The sequence below is a fragment of the Rhineura floridana genome, chromosome 19 (assembly GCF_030035675.1).
Source record: "Rhineura floridana isolate rRhiFlo1 chromosome 19, rRhiFlo1.hap2, whole genome shotgun sequence".
NCBI classification, from domain to species: Eukaryota; Metazoa; Chordata; class Lepidosauria; order Squamata; family Rhineuridae; genus Rhineura; species Rhineura floridana.
The window spans coordinates 9,784,424-9,803,349 of NC_084498.1; the positions used below are offsets into that span (position 1 = coordinate 9,784,424).

General features: G+C 48.5%; 1 protein-coding gene across 15 annotated transcripts in view; it reads right to left on the reverse strand.

The window, feature by feature from the left end:
* Positions 1-18,926, reverse strand: part of NCOR2 (nuclear receptor corepressor 2) — a 477,973-nt gene that overhangs the window by 315,095 nt on the left and 143,952 nt on the right. For all 15 annotated transcript variants that reach the window (XM_061603067.1, XM_061603079.1, XM_061603080.1 and 12 more), the window contains one exon: positions 9,372-9,552. In XM_061603067.1, the coding sequence (XP_061459051.1) occupies positions 9,372-9,552 (181 nt within the window). The remainder of the gene's footprint in view (positions 1-9,371; positions 9,553-18,926) is intronic.

Sequence of the window (18,926 nt, forward strand, 5' to 3'; positions counted from 1 at the left end):
CGCCCCTGCTGGCGCCGTATTAGCTGAACGCCGAAAAGCAGGGCGCCAAGAAGCAGGGCCCTACTGTATTACAGCTCTCATCAACCCCTTTCTTCTAAGGCAAGAGTGGAGAACCTCAAGCTTAGAGGCTAAATGTAGCTTCTCCAGGCCTCTCTATTCAGGACCCATGCCCAGTCACGCACCTTCCCTAGACCATACCTGCTTTCCCCAGGTCACACTCCCTCACCTGTCCTTTTGATCAGGTAACCTTCCTGGTAGACTGTGGGAATGCTGTGGACATAATATATCTTGACCAGAGCTTGGAAAAGTTACTTTTTTGAACTACAACTCCCATCAGCCCAATCCAGTGGCCATGCTGGCTGGGGCTGATGGGAGTTGCAGTTCAAAAAAGTAACTTTTCCAAGCTCTGATCTTGACTTCAGCAAAGCTTTTGACAAAGTGCTGATTGGCAAGCTGGCTAAATGTGGGCTGGATGAACCAATTATCAAGTGGATCCACAACTGGCTACAGAATTGTACTCAAACAGTGCTTATCAATGGTTCCTTCTCAAAGTGGGGGGAGGTAACAAACAAGTATCACAGGGCTCAGTCCTGGGCTCAGTCCTCTTCCACATTTTTAGTAATGACTTGGATGAGGAGGTACAGAGAACACTTATAAAATTTGCAGATGATCCAAAATTGGGAGGGACAGCTAATACCCTGGAAGACAGAAACAAAATTCAAAATGATCTTGATAGGCTAGAGCATTGGGCTGAAAACAGAATGAATAGGGATAAGTGCAAAGTTCCACACATAGGAAAAAGAAACCAAATGCAGAGTTATAACATGGGGGATACTTGGCTCAGCAATACTACATGCAAGAAGGTTCTTGGAATTGTTGTTGGTCACAAGCTGAATATGAGCCAACAGTGTGATGTGGCTGCAAAAAAAGGAAATGCTATTTTAGGCTGCATTAACAGAAGTATAGCTTCCTAATCTCGTGAAGTACTAGTTCCCTTCTATTCAGCACTGGTTAGGCTTTATCTTGAGTACTGCGTACAGTTCTGGACACCACACTTTTAGAAGGATGCGGACGAACTGGAACGGGTTCAGATGAGGGCAACAAGGATGATTAGGGACTGGAAACAAAGCCCTATGAGGAGAGACTGAAAGAATTGGGCATGTTTAGCCTTGAGAAGAGAAGACTGAGGAGTGATGTGATAGCACTCTTCAAGTGCTTGAAAGGTTGTCACACAAATGAGAGGCAAGATCTCTTCTCAATCATCCCAGAGTGCAGGACGCGGAATAATAGGCTCAAGTTACAGGAAGCCAGATTTCAACAGAACATCAGGAATAACTTCCTAACTGTTAGAGCGGTATAACAATGGAACCAATGGCCAAGGGAGGTGGTGGGCTCTTCAGGACTGGAGGCCTTCAAGAGGCAACTGGACAGCCACCTGTCGGGTATGCTTTGATTTGGATTCCTGCATTGAGCAGAGGATTGGATTCGATGGCCTTATAGGCCCCTTCCAACTCTACTATTCTATGAATCTATGATTCTATGCCCTGCTCGAATGCTTTTGCCTGGCTGGAATGTGTCCTTGAACTGTGATAATGCTGAGAGAGAGTGTAGAACCCTCTAATGTTTATATGGATGGAATGCAGTCTGTTCCACAAAATAAGAGTAACTTCTGCTGCCCTGCCCACTTCTGCTGCTGATCCCACTCTCCACTGGTATGTAGCCCTTAGCAGGTAGCCCACAAAGGAATACAGTCATTGGGTTGAAAAGGGTTTCCTATACCTGTTCTAGGGCTGGAAGAAAGATCCCAAAGAGGAGGGATGCTTGAGGCCCCCATCGCACCCTACACAGTATGCCGGAACATACAGCAGAGGCAGGGAACTTCAGGCCCGCCAGCTGAATGTGCCCCTCCAGGCTTCTCTACCAGACCCTCAGAACTCTCCCTAGGCAACACCCCCTCTCCTCAGACCACACCCTTCACTGATGATGTCTCTCACTTGTCTGGATAGAGGGTAGAGAGGGGTGTGAAAGCATGTGTGCAAACTAACCTAGTGTATAAAATTTCCATTTCTTGTTTTGACCAATTTGCTTCTGGCCCTCTCCACCACTGGCATGTGACCCTCAGAAGGTTGTCCAGGAGGGAATGTGGCCCTCAAGCTGGGATAGGGGCCCTACCATGGTGTGTGTAAAGGGACATCTCCCTGACACTACACAATCGACATTTGTAAGTGAAATGTCAGGACCTGCCAGCTCCTGGAGCTTCAATTAGATGGGACCTCCTCAAATGAGGATGGGGAGCCCTAGGCAGATCTCAGTACATTCTGGGCCCCGGAGGAGTTGGTTCCCTCAAGGGGGATCTCCAAGACAAATGCCATAAAGGACATGCCGTCCTGGAGCCTCAATGAACCCAGGGACTCAGATATATACCCCTTGCCCGGACTCCCACCCCCATTCCCACAGGACCCTCCATGATCTCCTTCTGGACCCCAAACACAAAAATGGCAATGAGCCCAGATAGGACCAACCATTACAAGCTGGGGTGAACACCTGGCACTACAGGTCTCTATGTTCCTATGGAGACAAGATACTCAGGGCTTCTCCAGGCAGCCTGCTTATTGAACATTCATCCTGATTTGCTTGCACAAAGCTTATGTAGAGGCTATACTATGGCCTGTGTTTATTGAGCATTTGTTCTCATTTGTTTGCAGAGAGGTTATATGACAATCATCATCATCCTGATTTGGTTGTGTGGTGTTTATACATCATCCCGATAATCATCAGTTCATTTCCACACTTTCTAGTGCATTTCCCCATCACTTCCCTAACCGCAAAAAGTCTGTGTTGCTTTTTTAAGCGGATTTGTTGTGTTAGGGTGACAGAGCGCTTTAACCAACTTTAATTCCCCAAACCAATGCACCTGAATCCCTCCTGCAAAGTGCTGACAGTCTGGAGGCAGCCTAAGGTAACATTTATACAATTGGGCCAACTTGCAATGTGCAGTGCTCAGCAGCAATGTATAGAAAACTCCTCTCAACTCCAATCAAGGGAACTCTTATAAACACACAATAGATTTCTCGGTCCTGTGTGTGAAAGGGACTGGCAGGTGGGAAGCCTGCAAAAAAACCAGACACCCTAGGAATCTGGCAGAATTGAGGAGCATGTGCCCATGAGGTAGGGTGGGGGAGAGCAACCATGGCGGCCAAGCACTTGCAAAGGGAAGCGCTAAATGGGATTCGCTATATCCCGTTGGGATGTGGCATTTTGCAAGCCCACAAACATATAACCGGGACTGCTAAAGAAACCTACAACCATGGCAACTCAAGGAGAAACACCAACAGCTCATGTTGTCAAGGGAAAGATTTACAGAGTTCTTTTTTGTCTCCTTTCATTCTGCTGCATGCAGAACAGCATGGTCAGGCATTTAGATAAGCTGCAATTTTGCAGGAGCACATTTTTTAAAAGAACATAATGTATAGTGGTAGGTGTAAAATCCAAATTCCCAAGAAACTCCACTTCCACTTAAAACAACAGCAACAAAAGCCATATGACTGCAATTTTTTCTTTTTTTTTTGTCCCAGGAGGAAAGTTGCCATCTCAACCGCTCTGTGTGTGTGTATATACAGAGACAGACTCAATCTGAATCAGAATCACAGCAACAAGCAAGAAGTTCAAAGCCCCCCCCCGCAGTCTGGATTGCTCAGTGATGTTGGGTGGAGTGCTTTATTGTTCTGCAGAAAATTTTCCATTTCACAAATTCATTAATAACAATGAATGGATGCCAACTGCAAATAAACGTTAGGCTAGCTTGGCAGTTTCAAAGTTTTTAGCTTTGTTTACCAAATGCAAGTAAAATAAATATGCTAAATTAGATCAATCTCTAGGCCATTAGAAAACTTTGTGATGCAAACTGAAAATTTACCAATGGAACGTCTACTAATTTCCAGAAAACTTTCTAATTCATTTTTTTTCTGGAAAACCCGCATCACTGGGATTGCCATACCAATCACCACCACTCCATGGTTGCTATTTAGTAAAGAAGAAACAAGAGCATAAGGACAGGACCAATCACCCAGAGCTTGGAAAAGTTACTTTTTTGAACTACAACTCCCATCAGCCCCAGCCAGCATGGCCACTGGATTGGGCTGATGGGCGTTGTAGTTCAAAAAAGTAACTTTTCCAAGCTCTGCAATCACCCTATCAACATCATAGTTACTTTAGGCTGAAATTGACCTCTTGGGCCAGGTGAGTTGTATATGGAGCTGTAGCCTATTGCATGACAATATAAAGCTGACCTGCTGAACTGGGGCAACTTGGCAAACATCTGCGTGAAGGACTCCAACTGCAAATTTCTAAAACCAGGACTCTAGATCCCTATCAAGTTGCTGGTTTTCCACTAACCCAAGGGAACTATATATAGTCTTTTGTAGTATGACAAGCAGCTATGAAACACAGAACTTCCCTTCCCGGGGGTTCCTGGAGGCCAGTCATTGGCTTTGGGAATGGTGCCTCCCTCTGGGTCAGCAGGCAGGGTCCACTTCCGATGGCTTCACCATCCCGCTCTCTCCAGACCAGCTGGACAAGCAAAATCACCCCTTTGCTCCCCCCCAGATCATCTGACTCGAGTGTAGGAGTCCATCCTTCCAATGTCTCCTGACTTGAACAGAAACTGAAGAGAGGAGTAGAAATTGCCAGGAAATCCCTGGGCGGCCCCAACTACCACCCCACATGTAGGGTGCTGGCAGAAGCCACTAACCCCCAACCTGCATAGGAATGAAGCAAGGGGGACTGTCTTCCAAGAACCCCAGAGAATAGAAATTCACAGTACGAATTTCCGTTTTCCCCTCGAGGTTCCTGGAGGCCAGTCATTGGCCTTGGGACATGCCAGAGCCCTTAAGCAGGGTGGGATTCCGGTAATGCAGGTCACATCTTAACCACTCTCTGCAAGACTCTCCGCCCGAAGGCTGCATCGGCAGAAGCCCATGAATCAACTTTATAGTGTTTAGCGAAGGTGTGAACAGAAGCCCATGTTGCTGCCCTACCGATGTCTAGTATGGGAAAACTACCCTTGTACGCTGATGTAGAAGCCCCCCTCAAAGAATGTGCTGTTAAACCCCCCCAGGGGAGATTTTCCCAAAGACTGGTAGGCTTGAACTATCGCCTCTTTAAGCCAGTGGGAAATTGAGGAGGGGGAAGCCTTACCTCCTTGGGAGGTCCCTCCAAAAGATACAAACAGTGCTTCTGATTTTCTAAATCCTGACGTCCTGTCTAGGTAGAAACGCAGAGCCCTACGCACGTCCAGAGTGTGCCATGCCTTCTCGTTAGGGGAAGAAGGATTTGGGCAAAATGATGGCAAAACCACCTCCTGAGCCCTATGAAAGAGCGAGTTGATTTTAGGAATGAAGGAGGGGTCTGTCCTCAAGACCACCCTATCCGTGTGAAAGATACACAACTGAGCATCAGAAGAGAGAGCCCCGAGCTCTGACACCCACCGAGCAGAGGTAATTGCCACCAGGAACACCGTCTTCAGGGTTAGTAACTTTAAACTGCACGTGGCTAGTGGTTCAAAAGAAGGACCCATGAGCGCTGTAAGTACCCAGTTGAGGTTCCATGAGGGGAAACGATGGACCACTGGGGGATTCCTCAGGCCCACCCCACTGATAAACCGTTTAAAGAGTGGATGTGAAGAAACTGAAAAATCTCCCCTGCATCCTAAAACACTGCTAATGGCTGCTGCCTGTCGTTTAATTGTGTTGGTGCTAAGACCCTTGTCCAAACCTGACTGCAGAAACCCCAGGGAATCTGCAATGTTCCTGGAAGACGGGTCCCTCCCCCTCGCCTGATACCAGATAAGGAAGGCCCGCCATGTAGAACAGTATGCCTGGTTAGTTGAAGCCTTTCTGGAGGCTACAACATATCCAACACAACCCCTGAAAAACCCAAGCTCCTTCAACCAGAGCCGCTCAACCGCCATGCTGTCAGTCGAAAGAGTTCTGGCCAGGGATGAACCACTGGGCCCTGCCTCAACAGGTCCTCCCTGTGAGGCAGCGTCCATGGTGTCCTTGAGGCCAGGTGCATTATTTCCGGGAACCATGGCCTTCTTGGCCAAAAGGGTGCTATTAGAATCACCTCTGCCCTCAACATTCTGATTTTCCTCATAGTTTGTAGTAAGAGTTTGAAGGGGGGAAAGGCATACAGTAGGCCCTCCAGCCAATCCACCACTAAGGCATCCACTCCCTGTGTCCCTTGGGTCTGATACCGAGAGAAGAACTGGACTACCTGGGCACTGTGTCTGCAAAGAGGTCGATGATCAGGCAACCAAAACGCTTGGTCACCTGGTGAAAAACCTCTGGATGCAACTGCCACTCCAAGTCGGAGATCGTGGTCCGACTGAGCCAGTCCGCCTTCACATTCTGAAGTCCCGCCATGTGTTCCGCCCGCAGGGACAGCAGGTGTAGCTCTGTCCAGTTGAAGATGTGCTGTGCCTCTTCCATCAGGGTCCTTGGCCTGGTCCCTCCCTGATGATTGAGATATGCTGTCAAAGAAACATTGTTGGTCCGAACAAGAACATGGCAGCCCCGGATGTGCAGAGCAAAAGTCAGCAAAGCTAGCCTCACTGCGCAAAGCTCTAGCCAGTTGATGCTTCAATTGGTTTCACTGGCGACCACATACCTTGAGCCACATGTGTCTCCAAGTGTCCTCCCCAGCCCAACATGCTGGCATCCGTCGTCACCACTTTGCGAACTGGGGAGTGTAGACTCACCCCGTGTCAGTCTGTGGGAGTCCAGCCACCACCTCAATTGTTGGCATAGGGCTGGCAAAAATGGTATCAACATGTGTTTTGACTGGGAGATCTATGGAGTTGAAATGGAATTAACCCTTGGAGTAACAGGTGGGAGTGGAACCGGGACCAGCTTACTAAGTCCTGACAGAATACCAGCATGCTTTGTAGCTTGGCCAAGGTCATCAAGTCTGCTGACTCCGATGTGACCACCTTCTGCATTAAGAGTCTGAATCTTGGAGACCCTCTCTTCGTTGAGCCGGATCTGGAAGTTTCTTGAGTCTATCACCACCCCCAGAAGCGAAATCACCTGTATTGGTACCCACATGCTCTTGTCCAAATTTACCACAAACCCATGCCTCTGAAGGCACTCCAGAGTGGTTTCCACATCCTTCTGGCACTGAACTCTTGACAATGCCCTGACCAGTAGGTTGTCTAGATAAGGGTGCACCCTTACCCCCAGAGTTCTCAGATGCTCCACCAGAGCCACCAGAACCTTTGTGAAAACCCTGGGGGAGGAGGTGAGCCCAAAGAGAAGTGCCCTGTACTGAAAATGGCTCTGACTGTAGCAGAAGCGCAGGAATCTTCTTTGCTCCCTGTGGATAGGGATATGAAGATAGGCCTCTGACAGGTCTATGGACGCCAACCAAATGCTGCTGCAGGCAGGGCCAGTCTGGAGAGAGCGGGATGGCCCTCCCCCAGTCATCGGAAGTGGACCCTGCCTGCTGACCCAGAGGGAGGCACCATTCCCAAAGCCAATGACTGGCCTCCAGGAATCTCCGTGGAATCCAGATGTTTCTGAGCACAGAATGGAGTGGATTTGAGACTGAAAATGAAATGTGTTCATTTCTGGTCTGAAAACTAAGCATGTGCTCAGAGCCACCCTCTTTCTTAACTCTGAACATGTGCATGCATGCGCTCGTGCGCACGCACACACACGCGCACACACACGCACGCACGCACACACACACACACAGAGAGAGAGAGAGAGAGTATTTTGCACCTGGCTCTGGCTGGTGGACCCTGAAAATGGAAATGGACTGCCTTCAAGTCGATCCCGACTTATGGTGACCCCATGAATAGGGTTTTCATGGTAAGCAGTATTCAGAGGTGGTTTTACCATTGCCTCCCTCTGACGCTGAGAGGCACTGACTGACCCAAGGTCACCCAATGAACTTCATGGCTGTGTGGGGATTTGAACCCTGGTCTCCCAGGTCTCAGTCCAACACACTAACCACTATGCCACACTGGCTCTCTGGTGGACCTCTGAGTCCTAGTAATAAACAACGTAGATCTCACAAGCCCGTAGTCTGCTCAGCTGGAGCACAAAAATATATTACAACTTGCACTGAGAATTATTACAATCTACAGAGGCAGACATACAAAAACACCTAATATTGGCAAATAAGGTTCCTCCATACATTTGCAGTTCAGAATATGCTTTTTCAGTGACAAAACTGCTGCCAAATTCAAAGCTTCCAAAACTGAGCAGTAATTTAAAAAATCCAACAGACAGGTTGAAAGGACCTTTATCCCAGTACATGGAGGCAGGATTCTCAATTCCTACAGCTACAGCTATTGAGCTAGTTCCTGCAAATCCACAAATACATGTGTCTGGCACCTTCACTGTACAGTTTTTGGCTACTACTGAAGGCACATCTCTTTACCATGGCCTTTGACATACCTGTGATTGTAATTTGTTTTAATTGTTTTTAATATTAAATTTTAAACTGCTGTAACCTGCCCTGGGTCCTGCTGGTGAAGGGTGGGTAATAAATTGAATAACTACAACTATTAGCCCCTTAAGATCCTCCCCTTTATATCCCTGGGTACTCACACAAAAATTTCTCCACACTCTTTCCCAGCCTCTCTTCCCCTCCCTTTTCCTCTGTCGCTTCTACCTATTTTTATTTCTCAACTTATCCAACCTGCATCCCATTTATTGTACAAAGGGCTTCAGAACAACCATGTAAAGTAGATCCATAGTGAGAGACAATGACTGATCACTGAGTTAACATCTTGGCTGATAGAAGAAATTGAACCCAGGACACCCCAGTCAGAGCCCAACGTTCTAGCCACTGCACCACACCATCACTTTTCGTCCTCAGATTTCTGCTTCTCAACCAGCTAGTGACTCTGCCCTCCATCTTTCTGCCACCCTTTGTCCTTAACACCCCTTACATCCTCTGCCCTCCTCCCAATACAGCTTCCAAATACTCAGCCTTCCCTGCCTGCATTATATTGCAGATAAATCCATTAAGGTTGCATATCCTTCCATTTGCCAAAATGGACCTTTCCAGGCTGTGCAAAATGTCCAAATGCATTCTGGGGTGGGCTCAGCATGCCTTTGAGGCCTTTACACTGCAAACCTTGCAGCCAGTGTGCCCTATAAGGTGAAGATGATTTTTTTGGCTCCAGTCTGGTTAAGGCCAACAGAGGTGAGAGCCCTAAAAATTGATCTGCTGCCTGCATATTGCAAACCGAGCTAGGCTATTACAGACCACACAGACAGCTTTTCTAAAGGGCACAGCATATTTCTTTTCCTCCTGGCAAAACCGACATGCACTCTGGCTCTAAGGCAGTCTCCTTGGCTTACCTTGGAGAGATCCTCTGTCCCTCCCTGCTGATTCTGACTGAGCAAAGGTGAGTGTCTCAGCAGCGGCTCTTGCAGCAACTCCAGCCGGGGCCGTTTCGTCTCAATGAACTCGATTTCTGACTGTTTGCTCAAGTCAGAGAGGTAGGAATGTGACTCGGCTCGGGTGTGCAACTCCTGCGACCTGATGGAAGGGTGGGGAGAGAGAAAAAGACATGAGGGATCCATCACCGAGCCACAAGGCAGAATTAGTCCTGGGACACAAGAGACACCTGCAGTGTTAAGAAGGCAAAAGGAGTGAAGGAATTACAACTGCTGTGATGGGTCCGGCTGGAGCTTGGCCTAGGAGTCCTGGCGGAGCGACCACTAGTTTCCCACTTCTTTTTTGCCAGGCAGAAAAGGGAACTGTGGGCAATTCAAGCTGAGACACAGAATCCTTCTGGTACTGGGAATCATGTGACTTCACACAACCAATCCTGTGACACTGCCCACTATAAACCCCCTCCCCCCCAGCTCTGCTGGTCTCCCTCAGTCAGGGCAACCAGTGGAGGATATACAAACACACTGGCAGCCAGGCTCTCTCTCCTGTAGCACCCAACAAGCTGCCTGCCTGTCACTTTGCCTCTGGCATTCCTCATTGCCTCACGTGCTTGCCAGCCTTTCAACCCAAATGCCTGATGCCAAACTTTTTCCACTTCCTATGTACCCTGTTGTGCTCATGGCGTTCATCTTCACAACTGCTCTCCAGGGTAGACTTCTACGATGACTGATACACACACCCATACGCCAATGGCAGAAGTCAGCTTGAACCCATGTCTCTTAAATTATATTCCTGTGGTGTGGGGACTAACAGATGGGCAACAGGAGTGGCTTCTGCGAGCCCTTTTGTGGCTAAGAGACATATTGCAAGGCTGGAAGGACAAATATCCACCATCTGTCACTCAGTGGTTTAAAGGTCTCACTGTCCTTTATGCGTCTGAATGTATGGCTTACAACCATCAACCCAATTTAGACACCTATTTGGACTACTTATATTAATATATACATTTAAAACAGAATATCAATGTCAGCTGGCAATAGATTGTTGTTTGTTTTGTTATTTTTTGTTTTTGTTCTCCCTCTTTTTGTTACAATCGCAAATAACTGGGGGGGAGGGGAACTCTTGAATCCATGTCTCCTACGTCTGCACAGACTCCATTCCCCTTGGCTTCTGCTCTTAGCCTTCCTTTGGCCATTACAGATTTTTTCCAGGAAAAGAAACCCCACTTGGATTTCCTTTTGAAATCAACACACACAAGGATACTCACAACCTGAACCAGGGGTGCCACCCTCTGTCTTCTGCCACTGTAGGCAGGAAAAAAGTCACTCTTTAAAGTGGTATAATACTGCTTTAAACATATAGCACAGGTGGGGCTGTAAATTACATACATACATACATCTCCCGTCATCCTAAACCATTGGCCACGTTACTGGAGCTGCTGGAAGCAGGAGTCTAACATCTGGAGGCTTCTCCTCCCTGCCCTTGGGGCTTCCTGCCTGCAGGCAACAGCAGCCCTCACAGAAGTAATAGCCTGCCACCATCAACACCAAATGGTGGCTGACGGAGGTGAAGATCCTTCGCAAACATCTCCAATCCCATCTTAAACCTGGCAAACCTATTTCTGTCATCACATCTGGCATTAGCAGTGAACGTGTTGCAACTCATCTTCCCAACCCAACCCAACTCCGCCAGCTACATTCCCAGCCCCTCAATCAAGAGGATAAATCACTTTCAATAAGAAAAGCAATTAAGCTTTCTCCCATCTTGCCACACTCTGCACGTCCGCTTCAGAGGCCTGTGACCGAACGGCAGCTTATTAACGTGCGCAGAATATATCGTTATTGACATACTTCTCATTACCATGGGACAAATGCTTCGAAACCTTAATTGCTTGGGGGGGGGGCAAAACAGAATAAGCCAGCTCCAAGAAAGAATGACCCACAAACTAACCAAAATAATCAAGCCTCCTTTGCAAAGAATTAGCTTTGCCTTACTACTATATATTAAGGCCAAGGTAAACATGGCAAATAATGGACATAGCTGTTCATTATCACTTGTTTCTTTCCTCAAGACTCTCCCCCACAAAAAAAGGACTGCATATAATGCGCTCTCTATCTATATATTGAATTCTTCTGAAGTGACTTTGCATGCACAGCCCTGTTCCTTGACCCACCGCTCCCCACCCAATATAGACACAGTGAAAGGTAAAGATGGTGGGGTAAAGTGGGGCTAGGCAGCAGTCAGCTGGAATATCCCAGGTGACAGAAACAGGGCTCATGTCAGGACAGGCCTCTAGGGCAGAAGTCCAGGGCCCCACTCAGATGAGTTAGCAAGAGGGGGCCCCAGCACAACAGGGCTGGCTAACTTCATTTCCTTCAAAATGTGATAATTCATGTTACCATCTAAAGAGGGTGTTCCCATAAAACACAGGTGGGGACCCACAGGCTGGGGACCAAATGAGACCCTCAAGGACTCTCTATCTGGCCCTCAGGATACTCCCCAGGCTCTTCCTCCTTAGCCACACACCCCTCCCTAGCAGTTTTACACACACACCCTTGAGTATTTTTGCCTGGGTGGAATGTGTCCTTGAACTCTGATCATACCTCTTGCTTGTCTGGATGGAGGACAGAGAAGAGTATGCAAGTGTGTGTAGAAACCAGCCTACTGTATAAACGTAAAATTTACATCCATGCTCCACCCACTTTTGCCTGTGGCATGTGGTCCCCCAGAAGGTCGCCTGGAAGAGAATGCGGCCCTTGGGCTGAAAAAAGTTCCCCACCTCTGCTGTAAGACCATAAGTCCAAAACTACCTAACTGCACCACTGGGCAGGTCTAGGTGAGGGTGGCTGAACCTGAATCTACAGTAGATCAAGAGGGTCTCCAGTTGAAGTCAGGGGAGGGGGTCCCTGAGGTCAGTTCCTGGAGTAAGAAGTCAGTCTGTTTGTTTATTAAATGTATATCTGCCCTTCCTCCTAGAAGGAGCCCATGGTGGCAAACATAAACACTAAAAACACTCCAAAACATCTTAAAAAACAAAAGACTTTAAAATACATTAAAACAAAACATCTTTAGAAACATATTAAAACAAAGGATATTTAAAAAAATATTTTCTAAATAAAAGTTTTAGAAACATCTAAAAAAGTTATTCCAACACAGATGCAGACTGGGATAAGATCTCTACTTAAAAGGCTTGTTGGAAGAGGAAGGGCTTCAGCAAGTGGCAAAAAGATGAGAGATGACGCCTGTCTAATATTTAACAATGCCTGAATTAAATCAATCCTAAATGTTTTACTGTTATTTTTTTGTGTATCGGTGGATAGATATTTTTGTAAACTATGCTGGGTGGCTCCTTTTTTTGGGGGGGGGAAGGCTGAAAAGTAGTCTTTAAAGCGCCTGCCTTACATGCAGAAGGTTCTAGGCTTGACCCCGGCATCTCCAGGTAGGGCTGGGAAAGACTCTCTGCCTGAAACCCTGGAGAGGCACTGCCAGTCAGTGCAGACAATACTGAGCTAGATGGAGCTGCAGTCTGACTCAGTTTAAGGCAGCTTCCGATGTCCTATGACCAGATTCAAGCTCCAAAGTTTCCAACCTCTGTTTCAAATCTCTTCCTGTGGCCTTCAGGCAAGCCTCTCTCCTTTTGCCATATGGGGAAAATAATACTGCAAGTACACAGTACTGCAAGTACACTTGCATTAGGGATGTCAACTGAGATAAATATATGTGAAGTGTTTCCTGCTGGTGTGATATACTACAGTGAAGGGGAAGCATATAAAGCAGGGCCTGTGGCCCTCCAGATGGTGTTGGACCTGAACTCCCATCAGCCCCAGCCAGCATGGCAGTGAAAGCTGGTCCAACAGGGCAAACAGGGCACTACCCCACCAACCTCAGCCAGTCCTCTGCCTGCCTTATTGGCATCCAGTCCAGAGGATGGCATTGCCTCCCCCTTAGTGTTACTCCTCAGCAGGGAGGAAGGTGAGGACAAAACTAGCATCAGCTGTCTCTGCCTGTCATTGGCTCTGGCTATACCCAACTCTGGCTCTGGCTCCACCTATTTATGTGGGTCCGCAACTTATGCCCTACCAGTCCAGCAGGCAACAGCCACCACTGCGGCATCGACCCCGGCCCGATAGGTCAGGGACAACGGGAGGTACAGCCCAGCAAATATGGATGGCACAGGTTTTCCATCTCCAATGTAAACTATGCCACAATCTGCATTCACATTTTATGAGATGGAGGTCCAGCAGTTGCTTAGGAAGGCTATTCTCCAGCCCACTTGCTGATGGCCATGTCCTCTGGGCAAAAACAGTCACATTCACTCCCCTTCTTAAAAGGGCCCTATTTATTTATGTTATTTATAGACTGCTTACTATCAAATCGATCTCCAAGCCATTTACATAAAAAAAACCCAGGTATTTAAGTAACCAATTTCAATAATTTAAGAAAAAAAGAAATCCCAGGTACGTAGATATATAGCACAACTACCCATTTTCCCCAAGACTACCCTACCGTGACCCACTTCAATGTTGAAGGCAAAATCCAGTCCTACTGGTACATTTATATACTTTTTCATATATTTATATGATTTCTTACCTGCCCTTCACAAGCATACCAATTTAAAGCAACTAAAGTAATAGAACAGTTGATATACAATTATAAAAACAATGTAAAACAATTCCAAACAAAAGCACTACAGTATAGATTAATCAGAAATAGCTTAACTGACACAAGCCAGAGTAAAGAGGTACATCTCTTCAAGTACATGAAAGGTTGTCACATGGAGGAGGGCCGGGATCTCTTCTCGACCGTGCCAGAGTGCAGGACACGGAATAATGGGCTCAAGTCGCAGGAAGCCAGATTTCAACTGGACATCAGGAAAAACTTCCTAACTGTTAGAGCCATACGACAATGGAACCAATTACCTAGAGAGGTAGTGGGCTCTCCAACTCTGGAGGCCTTCAAGAGGCAGCTGGACAGCCATCTGTTGGGAATGCTTTGATTTGGATTCCTGCATTAAGCAGGGGTTGGACTTGATGGCCTTATAGGCCCCTTCCAACTCTACTATTCTATGAAGTTGCAGGAAGTCAGATTTCAACTGGACATCAGGAAAAACTTCCTAACTGTTAAGAGTCATATGACAATGGAACCAATTACCTAGAGAGGTAGTGGGCTCTCTGACACTGGAGGCATTCAAGAGGCAGCTGGACAGCCATCTGTCGGGAATGCTTTGATTTGGATTCCTGCACTGAGCAGGGGGTTGGACTCGATGGCCTTGTAGGCCCCTTCCAACTCTACTATTCTATGATTCTATGATCTTCCGTATATGGCAAAAAATATACAAAGGAAGATCCTAGATGCACCTCCATGGGGAGTGATTTCCCACTGTTGAGGGGCTGCCATGGCCTACATTTCTGAGGGCAGCAGAAGTACTAAGAGGGCCCCCTCTGCTGATCGAGAATAGTATTGAGAATATTGTACAGTATCAAGAATATAGTTCTAATGTTCTAGGGACAGCCCAGGCTGGCCAGGGGGGGGGGGAGGTAAGAGAAGGGGAAAGAAGCAGACAAAGAAGCAAACCTGCCAGAACATTCCTCCACAAGTATTTGTGGTACAACGTGTACAAAAGGGAGATAACTTTTCAAAGCTCATGTTCCAGCTGGCACGGCCCACTGCACACATGCTGGAGGGGAAACCTTCCAGATAATGGCCCACAAACAATGGACGAGGTGCGGGAAAGCATAGTTTAATGGTGAAGCACTTTCTGCGCATTACAAGGTTAAATACCCGGGAACTCCAGTTATGGCTCAGAAGCAAAACAGATCTTCAAGGACTGAACCAATTTAACTGCAGGTGGGAGACTGCATGCTTGAATGCAGCTGTCAGAGCTGGAAGGGGATGGCGCTGAATTACAGGCAGCCAAGCCCACAGCTAGCTGAACTGTAATGTCCTAGCAGGGTCGGGGCCACAGTACAGATGGAAACTGAACAACTTGTAAGCCTGAGGATCTGACTCATGAAATCCATCCAAGGCTGGAGCAAAGGTGTAAGCAGTCAAGACCATGCCCACAACAAGGATGCGTTTGCAGGATGTGATTCTTATAAACTAGAATCATACAGAGCTGCCTTGTGCCAAGTCAGATTATTAGTCCATCTAGCTCAGTCACTGTCGACACTCACTGGCAACGACTCCTCAGGGGATTCAGACAGAGAATCTTTCCCTACCAGGAGATGCCGGTGACTGAACTTGGGACCTTCTGCATACAAAACACCTCTGCCACTGAGCTACTGCCCCTCTCCCCCGCAGGAGCCTGATCTGAAGGCAGAAGAAGCAAGCAAGCAGATATGGAACCTTACAAACTGAGGGGGAGCAGGGAGACAGCGCAGACTCTAGCGGATCAAAAAAGGCCAAAACAAGGCCTAAATCTGGCTGTTTACATAGGTAATGACTCAGGTCTGTCCTCAGGAGAACCTATGGGATATCTGTGAGCACGTACTCACGTGAAGCCATGCTGGACTTGCAAGGAAACTACTCTTCCACTACTCGAGCCCGAAGTGGCCCACCAGTGGAGAGACTGGGGGGCCCTTCCCTTTTCAGTCTGAGGGTCACATTCTCTTCTAGGCAACCTTCTGGGGAACACATGCCAGTGGAAGGTAGGCCAGAGGCAAAAGCAGGCCGAAAATGATCTTTGTACCGTAGGGTAGTTTCTAAGCACACTCACACGCCACTCTCTATCCTTGTCAGGTCCCAGTCAAGGGAGTCCTCATCAGAGGAGTCCGCGTCGGAGGAAGACCAGGAGGCTCCAGTCTTGGACCCAGCCCTGGCTCAGGTTCCATTTGAGGGTGAGGGGCCAGGATCCTCTGACGAGGTCCAGGACAAGCTGTCTATATCCAGGGCAACCTCTGCCTCTGACATTGAGGCTGAACAGCTCCCAAGCCCAAGGGAGAGGCGTCTCCTCCAATGCCAGATGGAGACCCGGCCCACCTGGAGGAGCGCCCAACAACAGCTCCAGACTCCTTGGGAGTAAAGGTCTGGCTGTAGGTGATCAGTGGGAACGAGGTTTGGGGTGTGGTTCAGCTGCTCCAGCATAAAATACCCAGTGCTAGGCTGGACGGGCTACTGCAACAACATCTATATTCCATGATCCCAGACCTATCTCTTGCCTTGCCCCTTACCTGTGATGCTTACAGACTGCTTGGCTCCCGATCCCGGACTGCTCTGATCCCGAGTCTTGCCTGACCCTCTTGGCTTTGAGGTAGACTCTGACTTGGGACTGACCCTGGATACTGCCCTCGTGCTGCCCTCGTCTGTGTTTCTACTGGGGAGTCTCTTGCCTCCTCTATCCAGGCAGCCAGGAGGCAATGCAGGGCCAGTGAGGGGTGTACCTCAGGAGGGAAAGGTGAGAGGGCCAGGCAAAGAGGCCTAAAAAGCCTGAGGCTCCCCATCCCTGCATTAAACCCTAGTGCAGAATACATCTCGGATAGTTGGCGTTTGCCCCCACAAAAAGCCTATAAACGAGACTATGATCCACGCTTGGAGTATACAATAGGTGGCATTTAAAGGGCATGGCTGAGCCTTGGAACCTGAAGGCCTCATAACTGCCATGTGCATTACACATTACTTCACTTACTGCAGAGCAAGGCAAACTTGCTTCAGTCAATTTCATGTTGTTGGAGGGAAATGCTGGGAGAGGAGTTTCAACACAAGCAGGCCTGTGCTGTTGAAAACAGGCCCCATAGCCCAGGGACGGAGAACCTTTTTATGCCCAAGGGCCACATTCTCATCAAGGCAGCTTTCCAGGAGCCACGTGCCAGTGGTGGAAGGCAAAGTGGGTGGAGCAACAGGCGTTGCCTTTGTACAGTAGGCTTGTTTGTACAGACAGTCACACACACACCCTCCATCCAGGAAAGCAAGAGCTCATTCCAGCCAGGCAAAAATACTCATAGAGGGTGTGTGGCAGGCTTGGTGCAGGGTGTGAGCTGGGGAGAGGGGGTGTAGCTAGGGAGAGCCCAGGGGCCAGGTGGAGAAATCTGAAGGGCCACATTTGGCACCCAGGCCTGAGGCTGCCCATCCCTGCCACAGCCTCAGCTGCTGTTCATCTGGCACATGGGGTTCATCTCTGGAAATTGCTGAATAGCCCACCAGCTATCAAGCCTAAGCTCCCCGCAACTGGGGGTGGGGGTAGATCAGACTTTCAGCCCAAAGGGAATCTGGAGGGCTGTGGAGAAGCAAGAGCAGAAAGAAATCTGCAGCTGTTGTATTGGTGATGAGGAGAAGAGCAAAGCCTGTGCCTGCGCTGTTTTGGGAATCAGACAGGACTCAAACCCACACGTCACAAGAGCCCACAGGCAGGCTAGGAACTGGGTAGAAATGGAAACGAAAATAAAAACAGGCCTCCTGCAGATTTACAATAATGGCAATTTCCAAAGGGAGGCCAATTTGCTGACACTTTCCGAAACGCTCTCACCAGCATCAGCCAAGGTGCCAGACGAAGGGAAGGCATCAGATGAGAGATCGGCTACGAGTCTGTAATCATTCTGTCCACCACAACTCCATCCCTTCCTGAATATTCTTCTACCTCAACTTTCCCCAGCTCCCATCAGCCCCCAGCCAGCATGGCCAATGGTCACAGATGATGGGAGGTGTAGTCCAGCTTCCAGGTTGGGCAAGATTGCTCTATCACTGGGGTGGGGAACCTTTTTTATCCAGATGGCAACATTCCCTTCTGGCAGTCTCTCGAGGGCCACATGTCAACAGCGTGAAGGTCCACAGGTGATCGCCTCAGGCCAAAGGACTCTTATCAGCATGGCCCCTTTAAGAAGGCCCCAATTCACTTCTGTAGGGATCAGGGCAGCCAAGCCAGGAGATGGATGGGGCAGGGAGCAGCTGCTAATGCCTGGGGTTGATGAAGTTCTCCTGGAGCTGCTGGGCATAAATAGTCCAGAATTTGCAGGCCAGGAGGAGGGGGTTCTGGAGAAGAAGCTGAAACAGGAAGAGCTGCTGTCACCAGGGTCTCTTGAAGCCTCTTTCCCTGCCAACTGAGGGATACAGGGAGCTTGGAGATGAGGCTACCCAACCCCTCTGGGGCAAGGGTATTGCAGGACTGACCCACCGGGGTAGCCATAGAGATCCTTGCAAAGGGGACAGCCCTAGGACCTCTGGACCTATCCCTGCCCACACCCCATACCCCTGAGAAAGTGGCTACTGGAAAGCCTTTGGATTCAGAAGGGCAGCAGGGCCTAGATCTACCCTGCCAAGGACCCTGGAGACAGGCAGACCTCGGGATTTTACAGCAGCTGCCACTAGCAAGGAACCTGGAAGTGGGCAAGTACAGATAGAAGGCCTTAGAAAGAACTCGTTGGGTTGTGAGTGTGGGGACTGAGCCTCGTGGTGCCTGGAAGAAGTGAGTCTGCAACGAGGGCTAAAGCTTCAATGAGCTCCAAGATGCGCTACTCCTGTTGATTGCAGTGGTAACCGTGACTCAGGTGTGGGTGTAATCCCCATGGAACCCATGGATCACGGTG